The sequence below is a fragment of the Carcharodon carcharias genome, chromosome 10 (assembly GCF_017639515.1).
Source record: "Carcharodon carcharias isolate sCarCar2 chromosome 10, sCarCar2.pri, whole genome shotgun sequence".
Taxonomy (NCBI): domain Eukaryota; kingdom Metazoa; phylum Chordata; class Chondrichthyes; order Lamniformes; family Lamnidae; genus Carcharodon; species Carcharodon carcharias.
Genome location: NC_054476.1, coordinates 152058505 through 152073383, shown reverse-complemented (window position 1 = coordinate 152073383; position 14879 = coordinate 152058505). Strand labels below are relative to the sequence as shown.

Genomic DNA, 14879 nt, shown 5'->3' with positions numbered 1-14879 from the left:
AGTGAGCTGGCAAAGCGGATTCGCCAACCTGGTGAAAACGCCAATTGTGCAGGGCCTTTAAAGGAAGGCTGAACCATGCCACCGTTTTACTGTAAGCGCGCCAAGGAGGAGGACCTCACCCATCTCGTTGCCATGGGCACCAGCAAACTGCAGAGCGACCCATGAGCAGGGCACCGGCTTGGGAAGGGCATTCCTTCAACAAAACGTCCACTGTAAGGGAAGCAGGAAAGCCTAGTTCAAATGTTCACCAGGTGCAGGATCCCGATCCCCCAACATTCCAGAGGCCGTGCAATCACTCGCAGCTCCGCTTGTCAATCAATAATTTCAGTTAGCACTTAACCATCAGATAAAGGGGGTGGGGGGGGGCATGAGAAACAAAAATAAAAGTGCCCTGAGCTTATCCGGAATTGACAGGATAAAGCCATTGTTTTTGAATTCATTCTGTGTGGGATTTTTTTTTTAATGGACCTGAACTGTATCTAATGCATTTAAATAGTAGGAAGATATTGGCGGTGTAGTTGAAGAAACTAAAATATAGCTGAATCCAGGTTCAATAAAATGTGATAGAGAACATTGGCAGCAAACAGGGAGTCGGAATGCCTTTAGTTGGTAGGCCCTGTACCTCTCTGGGAGTGGCCTGCCCTTCTATATTCTTGGTGGTTTCAGTCTACTGTGTGTCCTTGTACCAATACTTTGCTTAAACCTCGGAGTTCTAGCCTTGCTGTTTTCTTCATGTGATGTACGTGGGCCCAGAGTATACTGGCCCTGTGGTAATTCTGTGCCGCTCGGACAATGATTAAAGGTCCCCTGTGTCTCCCAGGGTTTCCCGATTACGGTTTCTATTCCACGCCCGGTGATCAGCGGGCCTCCTTCTCGTTTGCGGACTACGGCTCGGTTGGACTGCGGGCCGCTCAGATGCTTCGCAGTGAGCACGCTCCGTCAGCAAGCAGTCCCTCCCTGCACCATCTAACCAATCCGGATCAGTTTAAGAACCCAGGTTTGTGCTACAGATTCATTTCCTTTGGTGGGGTGGGGTGGGGTGGGGCGGTGGAGGGGGGGTGTGGGTGTTGGGGGGAATGGGCGAGGTCGGTGGTGGGGTGGGTGGGGGGGCTGTTGGGTTGGGAGGGGGTGGGGAAATGGTGGGACAGTGGGATCGAGTGTTTCTTCATCTGTTTAAAAGCAATACCATACGACTTGGAGCCAAAGAGGCCATATCGGCATTGCCTGTTCCATTCACCATGGGTGGGAGGGGTATTCACAATTATTTCTGTTATTTTTAAAATTACTTTTTCACAAGAACGCAAGGATTTTTCACCCCATGTGCTGCTCCCCCGCACCCCCACCCCAACAAAAAAAAACGAGTGATTGATCATTTTAATCTTCCATGACAACAGATAATTATTTTGACTTGTATATTAAACTAGTGCTTGCGTGGAATAACTAAGCAGCCTGCCTCTCTCCTCAGAGCAATTTTGGCGCGTTTGTGTAACTTATTTGCAGACGTGAGTGGTCCTGTTCTTTTTTTTTTGTTAGAGAGACAAAGCATATTGTGGGTTATAAACTCAAAAAGAAAATGCAGGCTTGACCCGTTCCTCCGGCTGTAAGAAGCTCTCATGGCGTTCGTGTGCGGTTTGTGTCGCTCCCTTTCTCTTTGTTGAAAGTTTCATTCTCCTGACTGCCTCGCCTTGCATTTTACCCAATTCTCCCGCCATCCCCACCCTACCACCCCCGACTGCCAGTAGAAAGGGCCGAGCTGGTGCCCACGGCCCTGAGCCACTGGCAACACTGCGGGGCGCCACCAGTGAGGAGAGCATTTCATACTCTCCCCGGGCCAAACCATTCATTTTCTCTTTAACGTTGTTCACTGCGGGTTAGAAATTCAAAGTGGCAAGATTATGGCCCCTTTTTGTGCACCAACAGTTAGTGCCACCCAGTTCCTCTGGACGTCCTGTATCAGCTGTGCCATTCACTATCTCATTTACCCAGCAGCGTTGATTTGCACTGCGGGAGGAGGCAGACAGGGGAGGAGGATTCTGCTAAAGATAAAGCCATCCCACCCATAATAAGCAATTATTAGACTGGTCAGCAAGCACTGTTTTGGGTTGGCTGGGGGTGTGGGTGTGGTGGATGGCGGAAGAGGTGAATCATTTCTCTTTATTCTAAACAGAGGTTGGAAGCAGGAAGGGGTGTTGAAAGTGACAGAAGCAAAGCCAAGTTAGCAATATAAAGAGGAAATGCTGGAAGTACTCAGCAGGTCAGGCAGCGCTTGTGGAGAGAGAAACAGAATTAACCTTTCAGGACAATGACCCATCATCAGAATCAATTGAGACAAAAGTTAATCGACCTGAAACATTAACTCCGTTACTCTCTCCACTTCTGTTTTTGTTTGAAATTTCCAGCATCAGCAATGTTTTGCTTCTGTGTCAGAGAAAGTTAAGTTTTGTCTTTGAATGAAAATGCTTAAAGGGGCGGCGTCATCCTGAGATAAAAAGCATTTGCTTTTAATCACCCTGAAAATCTCAGGTCGTGGGTTCAAGTCCCACTCCAGAAATTTGAGCCTATAATCTAGGCTAACACTGCTGTGTGGTGCTGAGGGAGTGCAGCACTCTCAAAGGTGCCAGATTCAGATGATCTCTTAAACCGAGATCCCAATTGTTCAGAGGTAAAAAAAAAAATTGAAGGCACTATTTGCAGAAGAGCAAAACAGTTCTCCTGCATTCCTGGGCCTCATTAACTGCCTCAGCTAACACCACCAAAACACATTTATTCCATTTGTGGTTTGTGGGATCTTGCTCTGCGCAAATTGAATGTCACATTTTCCTAAATAAGAGCAGTAACTTTACATCAAAGAGAAAAATATTTATTGACTGTGAAACGTTTTAAGGTGTCCTGAGAATATGAAAAATACCATAAGAATGTAAATTCTGTTTGTATAGAAGCACATCAATAAATTGGAGGTCTTGTGGCGCAGTGGGTAGTGTCCCTGTCTCTGAGCCAGCAGCTCTGGGTTCCAGTCCCACTCCAGGACTTGACAGTCACGAAAGGTGTGTTCATCATGAGGCTAAACAGGTTGAGCATAAACCTGCAAATCCTTCCAACACGTGCCAATGGCAAGCAATAAGAGTGGGAGAGATTCCTGGTCAGCCATGCGATGGAAGGAATGTTGGAGCATCTACCGTCACTATCCAGAGCTCCAGACTACAACATACACTTAAAAGTGCACGTTGCCACTGGAGCTTGGGCTCCCTGAGTGAACGGTAACACACCAACATCACTTCAATGAACGATGAAAGTGTTATGTTTACATAGCTCCTGATCACAGGTGAACATCCAAAAATGACGGACGGGAAAGGGCCTGCTGCTTCACCCAGCCTGCCCCACATCTCAAAATCGCAGGTTGCCAGAACGACACACTGCCTAGCCGACATCCCGCTCCACAGCCGCAGCCACACAATCTACTGGGAGCGACTGAAATGCACAGTAAGATCCCAGGGCTAACGGGAGGGGAAAATTCTTTGGAAAATTCTCCTCCATTTGCCGCTCGCCACTCAGGTGACCCCAAAACCATCCCAGGAGATTAATGGGCCATTCACATCTCACCGAAACATCTCAAACTGCTTCACTCATTGTCAAGTGTTGCCTACTGCTAATCTGCTGTTTTGTTTTACCTTAGACAACCGCAGAATCAGGTCTTTAATTAGCTCATGTTACACGATCCAACATGAGTACTCAGTCAAATCAAAACAACACAATTCCAGTATGATTACGCAATTCTTTATTATTACTACAACTAGTCAGGTATATTACGCTCCACAAACCAGTGTGACTACAACATACAGTGTGTCACAATCCCCATAGAGAGAACTTTTTAAAAGAAACGAGTTTCCCAAATGGCCATTGAAAATAAACCAGTGGACGGAATTTCACTTTTTAAGAGTTTTATTGATCAAGTGCTACTTAACAGGCAATTAATACACCGAACTAAAGAGAAAGGTAAGTTTCACATTCACTAACTGACACAACCAAAATGTGTCTTACAAAACACTTTTACGCAATGCCATGCTTTTGGCCAATATGTAGTATTACAGACACAGTCCCAAAGTCACACTCAGCCCTCCAGCAGAGGGTCACTTCTCCCCATCATGTCAGGTTGAAACTTCCAGAGTCCTTCCACAATCATTCCACTCCATCTGAGTTTCCATAGAGCCCCATCTGCTCTTTCCTTTTCTCTCGAACAGCAACCAAACGTTCACTGACATCCTGCTTGGTCATTAAGACAAAAACAGCTCCCTTTGCTCCTCCACAACAGTAGTTTCTTTATTTGTTTGTTTACTACTTAAATAGTAGCTGTCTTTTTTTCTGTGAGATAATGTGAGAAGGTGTTAAAGCTGCCACCCACTTGAACGGATTTCTGTCTGAGTTTCTCTCCCCGTGGTGACTGGATCACATGGGCTTGTCTCCGAGCTGAGGTGTTTATCTGGCATTCTCTGTTTTACTTTGAGTTAAAGGTACATTTTAACTGTCTTGTAAAGTTCAGTGTTCATGCCAAGAACTTATACCAATTCTACCTTTGATCACTACAATCCATGTGTGCTAACACTAAATCACAGTACATCAAAAGACACACAGTGACATTGAGCTAGGAAGTTATACTTCAGTGTCCTCAATCTCTCCCGGTGATTTTGTTACCATTGTAATATGGTCCACTTGAGCTCCTCGATCATAGAATAGAATTATAGAATGGCTGCAGCACATAAAGAGGCCATTCAGCCTGTCATGTCCTTGCTGGCTGTCTGCAAGAGCAAGTCAGCTGCAGCCCTGCAAATGTTTTCTCTTCAAATAATTATCCCATAACCTTTTGGATTGAATCTGCCTCCACCACACTCCCAGGTAGTGTATTCCAGATTCTAACCACTCACTGCTTAAAAAAGGATTTTCTTCATGTTGCCTTTGGTTCATTCGCCACTCACCTTAAATCAGCGCCCTCTGGTTCGCGACCTTTCTGCACAGTTTCTCCCTGTCTACTCTGTCTAAACACCTCACGATTTTGAACACCTACACCCGTATCTTTCATGACGTCAGAACTTCCAAAATAACTTTACAGCCAGTTAAGCAGTTTTTTTTTGAAGGGTAGTCACTTTTTAACGTACGTTGGAAAAAAGGGACAGAAATAGGCCATTTAAGCTCCATCAGCCTGTTGGAAAAATCTTTTCATGTAATTACTGTTGGAAAGCTGCTGGACTCCTCACTCATGCCATCTCCACTGACTAACCATGTCGAGGAATTGTATGTTTGGTGTCCCTGACGTTAGTGCCCTTTGGCGGGTTACAAACCGTTTTTGATTTCAGTTGGTATTTGTTGATGGTTCATTTGGGCGGGGTGGGGGAACAAGGGGTGAGCCAAGCGTGAGAAGCCAAATCAGGAAGCATTAAGTAGCCCTGCCAACAAACAAAAGCACTTTGAACTAGGAAAAGTGACTGCAGTGCTTTATCAAAGCTACCAGCTTGTGCCTGGGCTAATTCACCAGTACACTCGGTTATGAGATGGTAAGATACGGGCCTGTGATAAATCTCCTTTATGTAAGTAAATAAGTAATTCTTCCTTTATCTGAACCTCCCATAATCTTGTACATAAACGCTGAAAATGCTGGAAATACTCAGCAGGTCAGACAGGATCTGTGGAGAGGAACAGATCAACATTTCAGCTCAATGACCCTTCTGCTTGAACAACTTTCTGATACCTCCCCTAAATCTCCTTTGCTCCAAGGAGAGCAGCCTTGTTGCTAAAATCCCTCATCTCTGGAACTATTCTGGTGAATCTCCTCTGCGTCGTCTGAGCGACCCTCACACCCTTCCTAAAGTGTGGCGACCAGAGCTGGACGCAGTACTCTAGTTGACGCCTAAGCAGGGCTTTGTACAGATTGTATATATAGTTGTATGCTTGTAAATTAGATGTGCTGGCTGGGTGAACAGGCTAGCTTGTTCAGAGACAGACACTGCCGTTGGCATTATTGGCTCCCCAAGCGCCCACTGCTGCTCTTGTAAGCAAACAAAACAAAAAAAGGAGCTTAAATCAAAGAGGGATGGTTCCAAGTGTGGAGGCTGTCCATGAATACTCTGTGCGGTTTCCTGTCCCAACACCACCACCACAATGTTGTTCCAGAGATTAACGGAGACACATGACCTGGTTAAACAGCCTCCTGTGGAACTAATGAAAGCACTGTCATTGGGAGCCAGTGGGAGAGGGAGTTTTTGCTCTGCACTTCCATAGACATCAACGTAGGCCAAATTGAAGAGGCTCGCACATACTTGGAAAACATAACTTGAATCGACATTTATTATGATTTCATTTATTTTTTACTTCACATGTTTTAAAAAAAGGCATTTTCTTTGAACATGACAGATTGTATTTCCCTATCTTCTGGGAGCTTTTGCTTTGCGCCTTTATTTCCTTCAATGTGCTGAATGTTGAGGAAGAAGTGGGTTTGGAGAGAACGTCTTTGTGTATGTGTTTGGGTGCATTCACCCCACATTGACCTGTACCTTGTTTGTGGGAGAATGCCTCGGAAGTGGGGTGTGGTGTGGTGTGGTGGAGTCATTGCCCGAAGATATCTGCAAAGATTCCCGGCTGCGGCTCCCTGTTAGATGATGAGAGAATTGCTTTGCTCGCACCTCAAATGTATTTCGTCCCCATTTTCTTCACCTTTTTTAACGATAAGTCACAATCTGCTGACTGCAAGGCATCTCTGTATCACCTCCTCCAGCACTTGAAACCAAGCGTGGCTTTGGGATCCAAAGAGGGGTCGCGAAACCTCCAGGGTTGTCCTGGAGACTCTGGGAATGAAAAATTAATCTTCTGCACAAGGCCCTGGGGAAAAAAATTATAGAGATGTTAAGAAAATAGAGTATTTAGTTTTCAACCCTTCCATTGATCAGTTATAAGAAAAAAAAAATCAAAAGTTGGGGGTGGAAAAGGGCTTTTTGGGGGGGGGGGGGGCGCGGTCGGAGTGCGTGGACAGGATTTTCCTACCCCACCCGCCGTTGGGATCATCCTGACCCGCCTCAAGTCAATTGACTTTTGGTTGGTCTGCCACATCCCCCCCCACATCAGGGCAGGAAAATCCCAGCTCGCGTGACAAAACCTCCAGGGATACGTCCAGTGGAGTTGGCCACCCTAGATCCGAGCCATAGGGTTAGGCTGTTCTCCCCGATTGGACAGTGCCTCCCACTGGCTGCTGCTCTGCTTGATCGCCCCAGGGTCACCCATGCCGCTGTTGGCGAGTTCGGCATTAATCAGGGCTGGGGCTGAGGGTTTGCGTAACTCATTATTACAGGTGGGCAATAATGTTCACATGTTGTTTCCTTGGAACCAAGATGGCCCACTAATTCCCCATAATGTTCCAGTTTCTTTACTGCTCTGTAAAGGCCTAAACAGATTAAAAACGGTAGAGGTTTGGGGCTCAGTGATCCATCCTCCTAGCGTTGATCATACATGGTTAGCCTGCTGGCTCCAGGAAACCAAAGAAGCAATAGGAACTAACTCATTTTCACCAGGGAGCCAGCAGAAAGATTGCTGCACCACATTCTCACTGGCTCCATTCCAGGTTATAATGGGCCGTGTCCCCTCAGTGTGTATGTAAGTGTGCCTTAATCATTGCGTTTTCCCAATTTCAGAACTTTCAAATAGGGAGCAGGTGTAACAAGTAAGAGAAAGGAAAAGTTGAGGGGAAAAGTCTGAGGGAATCGCTGAATTTGAGGCGGGATTTGGCTGCACAAGCTGACAAAACCTCTCTTCAATGCTCTTTGTAAACTGGGTTTGTCCAGCAAGGGCTACATAGCAGTCTCACACAGATTGAATGAAGCAGAGCTCTGGTCAGACTAGTTGTCCTGTTTCTCTGATGTAAGTTCTTTTTAAGAAGCCTGGGTCGCTCTGCTGTACTTCATGGAAATGACAGCAGAATGTTGGGAGAAGATGCCCTTGGGAATTCTAGGAGAATGAACCTCTCACACCTAGGACCAGAGACTCAGCAGGCTAAAACTGTGAGTTGCTTTTACAAAATCAGAGAAGAGTTGGGAAACACAGAGTTAGTTAGTCAGTTGGAATTTAGAACATTCAATTCATCAAAGCTCTCGCCAGCCCTTCTTCAACAGGTTTTGGAATAAGAGACATATTTTTGAATTTACATCAGAGTTTTTATGCCCTTGGGTAGGAAGTTTCGTATTGAAGCTGTGAGCTGCAGTATACACAGGGCTCTTCAAGCTGAACTCCCTTCTGAATCCAGCAAGAACGAAGCAGTTATTCACCTGATTTCATGATGAATGGATTGTGATATCACAAAGTGTCAGCAGAATAACACATAATATCTTTGGAATAGACCACGTGTAGGTGAGGCAGGTTTAACACACGTCCTCAGCAAATCCAGCAAAGAATGCTTGTGAATTTCGCCACCTTGCAACTGTACGAACGTGTTGAACAGCTGGGGAGCCTCTTTACTGAGCTATTGCCTTGGGTTCCTGACATTGATACCAGGCACTTTAACTAATTCTACTAATTCTCCAAGAACAAAGACCAGTGACCCTTTTTGAAGTAAATAAAACATGGTAACCCCTTTGTTTGGAAGGTTACAGCTATTTTACATTATTATTATTATTATTTCAACTAAAGCACAAGTTTGATGTATTTACAGCACAGAAATGGATGGCTTGGCTCAGCCACACTCCCCACGAGCCTCCTCCCACCCTCTTCATCTCAGCCCATCGACATATCCTTCTATTCCTTTCTCCCCCATGTGTTTATCTAGCTTCCCCATAAATGCATCTATGCTATTCACCTCAATCGCTCTATGAGTGGGATTTTACAGTGGCGCCAAAGTCAATGGAGTTTTGAAGGTCTCGCCTCATTTTACAGCCCCGGCCCCGCCCCTGGCTTCCACATTCTAACTACTCACTGGGTAACGGATTTCTCCCGATTCCTGATTGGGTTTGTTGGTCACTATCTTATTATTAGAAGTACTCACGTAGATTGACTGTGTTTTGCAAGAGTCATATGTGGGATTTGTTGAAGGGTTTGATCTGCCTACGCTAGATGTGTGGTCAATCCTGAAGGTATGAAGTGTTAATCTATTGTTTTCTCTTTTTTTTTGGTTCATGGGATGTGGGCAGCACTGGCTAGGCCATCATTTATTGCCCATCCCTAATTGCCCTTGGGAAGGTGGTGGTGAGCTGCCTTCTTGAACTGCTGCAATCCATGTGGTGTAGGTACACCCACAGCACTGTTAGGGAGGGAGTTCCAGGATTGTGACCCAGCAACAGTGAAGGAACGGCGATATATTTCCATGTCAGGATGGCATGTGGCTCAGAGGGGAACTTGCAGGTGGTGGTGTTGCCATGTGCCTAATGCCCTTGTCCTAGAGGTCATGGGTTTGGAAGGTGCTCTTTAAGCAGCCTTGGTGAGTTGCTGCTTCCACTGTGTGTCAGTGCTGGATGGGGTGGATGGTGGGCGCTCAGGTGAGCTGCTTTGTCCTGGATGGTGTCATGCTTCCTGAGTGTTGTTGGAGCTCCGCTCATCCAGGCAAGTGGAGAATATTCCATCACACTCCTGACTTGTGCCTTGTAGATGGTGGACAGGCTTTGAGGATTCTGGAGGCGAGTTCCTTGCTGCAGAGTTCCCAGCCGCTGACCCGTTAAGGCTCAGCTTTTTCTCCTGTATAGACATGATTGCGTTAACACGAATCATTGATTTTCCCACCCAGAGACATTTTCCAGCAGTGTAGGTGGGCCACCACTTCCTAATCTGCCTCACAAGTGATTTCACAAGACCAGCAAAAAGACCCCTCCTGCAAGAGCAGGCTGCATTCTTAACTTTGTCCCTCAATTTGGTTGTCCCAGTATTAACTACTCAAAGCCTGTGTCCCAGTATTAACCAGCAGAACCAGTGAGAAGCTCTGGTCTACCCATTGTCTGAAGTACCCTTCACTAAGTCTCACACATTTGTCATTCAAGTCATTCAACGTACCATTTGTGCAGAAAAATAGATGACGAGATTAAAAAATAGAGAAATGGCCTTCGAGTTTCACCAAGGTCTTCCTGGGTGTCCTGCAGTGACTGGCTGGTGACCTCTCCCAGATGCAACATGAAAGGTCAACTTACTGGGGTTCTGCCATGGTCAACCTCAGGAGAACAACAGGTTCCCCAATTCTTTTTCTACTTCTCTGGGTTTTTAATTACCCTTCTTTGCTGATGTTGGTGATTGCTCACTGGGGTGAGGTTCCACGAGCGCCAGCAGCCCTCCAGCACCCGCACCACAATGGCCAATCTTCACTAATATATGAGTTAGGAGCAGGACGAGGCCACTCAGCCTTTCGAGCCTGCTCTGCCTTTCCATTAGATCACGGCTGATCGGAATGCAACCTCAACTCCACATTCCCGCCAACCCCCGATTACCTTTCACCCCCTTGCTTATTAAGAATCTATCCACCTCTTCCTTAAAACTATTCAAAGACTCTGCTTCCACCGCCTTTTGAGGAAGAAGGTTCCAAAGACTCTCAACCGTCAGAAAAAAAAATTCTCCTCATCTCTACCCTAAATGGGTGACCATTTATTTTTATACAGTGACCCCTAGTATTAGATTCTCCCACAAGAAGAAACATCCTCTCCAAATCCACCCTGTCAAGACCCCTCAGGATCTTGCCATTTCAATCAAGTCAACTCTTACTCTTCTAAACTCTAGTGGATACAAGCCCAGCCTGTCCTCATAAGACAACCTGCCCAATCCAGTAAACCTTCTATGAACTGCTTCCAACACATTTACATCCTTCCTTAAGTAAGGAGACCAATACTGTACATCAACTCGTGTTCCTATAACACATTAGGTGGTGGCATAGTGGTAATGTCACTGGGCTAGTAATCCAGATGTAAAGTTATGGGGACACGGATTTGAATCCCACTACCACAGCTCATGAAATTTAAATTCAGTTAATAAATCTGGAATTAAAAAGCTAGTCGCAGTAATGGTGACCATGACAACTATCACTGATTGCCATAAAAACCCATCTGTTTTAATAATGTCCTTTAGGAAATCTGAGGTCCTTCCCTGGTCTGGCCTACATGTGACTCTAGACCCGCAGCAATGTGGTTGACTCTGAAATGGCCTAGCAAGCCACTCGGTTGCATCAAACCACTACAAAGCCTAAAGGCAATGAAACTGGATGGTCCACCCAGCTTCGACCTAGGCACCGGAAATGACAACGTTAAACTCAGCCCTGTCGCCACTGCAAAGTCCCACAGACCAGTCAAGCAACAGCCTGACATAGTCATACTAATGAAATCATACCTTACAGACGATGTCCCAGACACCATCAACATCATCCCTGGGTATGCCCCACCGGCAGGACAGAGCCAGCAGAGGTGGCGGCACAGTGGTATACAGTCAGGAGGGAGCTGTCCCAGGAGCTCTCAACATTGACTCCGGATCCCATGAAGTCTCATAGCATCAGGTCAAACATGGGCAAGGAAACCTCCTGCTGATTACCACGTACCGCCCTCCCTCAGCTGACGGATCAGTGCTCCTCCATGTTGAACATCACTTGGAGGAAGCACTGAGGGTGGCAAGGGTGCAGAATGTACTCTGGGTGGGGGACTTCAATGTCCATCACCAAGAGTGGCTTGGTAGCACCATGACTGACCTAGCTGGCCAAGTCCTAAAGGACATAGCTGCTAGACTCTTTGATCTGCAGCAGGCGGTGAGGGAAAGAACAAGAGGGAAAAACATACATGACCTCATCCTCACCAACCTGCCTGTCGCATATGATTCTGTCCATGACAGCATTGGTAAGAGTGACCATCGCATAGTCTTTGTGGAGACGAAGTCCCATCTTCACAATGAGGATACACTTCAGTGTGTTGTGTGGCACTACCAGCATGCTAAATGGGATTTTGAACAGATCTAGCAACTCAAAACTGGGCATCCATGAGGTGCTGTGGGCCATCAGCAGCAGCAGAATTGTACACATTCACAATCTGTAACCTCATGGCTCAGCATATCCCCCACTCTACCATTACCATCAAACCGCAGGATCAACCCTGGTTCAATGAAGATTGCAAGAGGGCATAGCTAAAAATGGGGTGTCAACCTGGTGAAGCTACAACACAGGACTACTTGCGTGCCAAACAACAGAAACAGCAAGTGATAGAGCTAAGCGATTCCATAATCAATGGATCAGATCTAAGTTCTGCAGTCCTGCCACATCCAGTCATGAATGGTGGTGGATAATTAAACAGCTCACTGAAGGAGGAGGCTCCATAAATATCCCCATCCTCAATGATGGGGGAGCCCAGCACATCAGTGCAAAAGGTAAGGCTGAAGCATTTACAACAACCTTCAGCCTGAGGTGCTGAGTGGATGGTCTACCTTGGCCTCCTTCAGTGGTCCCCAGCATCACAGATGCCAGTCTTCAGCCAATTTGATTCACTCCATGTGACAACATTCCGACAATAGTACTGAAGACTTGTGCTCTAGAAATAGCTGTGCCCTTAGCCAAGCTGTTCCAACACAGCTACAACACTGGCATCTACCCGGCTATGTGGAAAATTGCCCTGGAATGCCCTGTACACAAAAAGCAGGACAAATCCAACCTGGCCAATTACCACCCCAATAGTCCACTCTTGATCATCAGCAAAAGTGTTACCAACAGTGCTATCAAGCAGCACTTACTCAACAATCACCTGCTCACTGATGCTCAGTTTGGGTTCCGCCAGGGCCACTCAGCTCCTGACCTCATTACAGCCTTGGTCCAAACATGGGCAAAAGAACTGAACTCCAGAGGTGAGGTGAGTGTGACTGTCCTTGACATCAAGGCAGCATTTGACCGAGTGTGGCATCAAGGAGCCCTAGCAAAACTGGAGTCAATGGGAATCGGGGGAAAACTCTCCATTGGTTGGAGTCATACCTCGCACATAGGAAGATGATTTTTTGTTGGAGGTTAATCATCTCAGTCATGGAACATCACTGCAGGAGTTCCTCAGGGTAGTATCCGAGGCCCAACCATCTTCAGCTGCCTCATCAATGACCTTCCTTCCATCGTAAAGTCAGAAGTGGGGATGTTCATTGATGTTTGCACAATGTTCAGCACCATTCGTGACTCCTCAGATACTGAAGCAGTCCATGTCCATATGCAGCAAGAGCCAGACAACATTTAGGCTTAGGCTGACAAGTGTCAAGTAACATTAATTCCACACAAATGTCAGGCAATGACCATCTCCAACAAGAGAGAATCCAACCATCGGCCCTTGACATTCAATGGCATTACCATTGCTGAATCCTCCACTATTAACATCCTGGGGGTTACGATTGACCAGAAACATAACTGGACCAGCCATATAAATACCCTGGCTACAAGAGCAGGCCAGAGGCTGGGAATTCTGTGGAGTCTAACTCACTGCTTGGCCATTCAAATCCTGTTCACTATCTACAAGGCACAGGTTAGGAGTGTGATGGAATACTCTCCATTTGCCCAGATGAGTGCAGCTCCAGCAACACTCAAGAAGCTTGACACTGTCCAGGACAAAGCAGCCCGCTTGATCCACCACCCCATCCACCACCTTCGACATCTACTCCCTCCACCGCCAGTGCACAGTAGCAGCAGCATGTGCACCTGCAGGAACTCACCAAAGCTTTTTCAGCAGCACATTCCACCACCTGGAAGTTCCCCTCCAAGTCATTCACCATCCTGACTTGGAAATATATCATTGTTCCTTCACTGTCGCTGGATCAAAATCCTGGAACTCCCTTCCTAACAGCACTGTGGGTGTACCTACACCACATGGACTGCAGCGGTTCAAGAAGGCAGCTCACCACCACCTTCTCAAGTGCAATTACAGATGGGCCATAAAAATGTTGGCCCAGCCAGCGATGCCCATGTCCCATAAAAGAATTTTTAAAAATCTGACAAGCTAATGATTGTTGACCCTTCAAACAAGGAAAGAGTATGAAGGGTGGGGACCAAGGGATGGCTACCCTCCAATTTTTTACAATGCACTTTACACCTCTTGAGAAACCAAAAATGACTGTGTGCAGAATGAGTTGTGTTTATTTTGACATGATAATAATAAGCTACCTCTAGGAAAATGTAAGTGATGGCACCCCAACAGGGAGCCACTCATGGCAGACTCAGTGTTTGGCGTTAAGAGTAGGTTAGCAGCTAAAATTTCTGCCTGTTTAAAGAATTCTATCTACCTATTAATATCACGAAGGCATTTAAGAGTTGACTTTAATTATATGCATCTATTAAAACTGCTCTGCCTGTGCTTTTGTGATTTAATCAGGCACCTCTGAATGCCTAATGAAGTCATGTGGGCATGTTTCCCTACTGTTCGGAGGTTTAACAGGGCAGCAGTCGCTGTGTCTGTGATACCTGCACTGCAATTTATGTTAATAGCCTTTTAAAGTGTGTGTGAGTCAGGGTAGAAGCACAGGAATCCATTTGCATTTTGTACCAATTAACAATTGGAAGCAGGGAGGGCGGTAAGAGAATTTCTGTTAGTTGATAATAGACAAGATGCACAGAAGAAAGCGAAACCCTTTGGTCCTGTGGTGTGTTGGACTGACGCGCAGCCAGGCCTAGTGTTCTATTGGGGATGCCGCTCATGGAGAAATCCTGATCTTTGATAGGATGTCTGGAGAGAGTGGTGGCAGAAATGGTCACAAGGGATTTCCATTCCCTAAAAGTGGAGTGATTTAGAATCTCACATCAGAGAAGAAGTCCATTTGGCCCATTGTGACTGTGCCAGCTCTTTGAAAGAGCTGTCCAGTTTAGTCCCCCAAATCCCAGCTTTTTCTTCCCTGACCTTGCACATTCGACCTCTTCAAGTACATGTCCAATT

At 46.2% G+C, this 14879-nt stretch overlaps 1 protein-coding gene across 13 annotated transcripts in view; it reads left to right on the top strand.

The window, feature by feature from the left end:
- msi2b (musashi RNA-binding protein 2b) overlaps positions 1–14879 on the top strand; it is a 522720-nt gene that overhangs the window by 480934 nt on the left and 26907 nt on the right. For 7 of the 13 annotated variants that reach the window (XM_041197718.1, XM_041197719.1, XM_041197716.1 and 4 more), the window contains one exon: positions 821–997. The exons of the other annotated variants lie outside the window; for them this stretch is intronic. In XM_041197718.1, coding sequence (XP_041053652.1) covers positions 821–997 — 177 coding nt within the window. The remainder of the gene's footprint in view (positions 1–820; positions 998–14879) is intronic. 13 annotated transcript variants of the gene reach the window in all.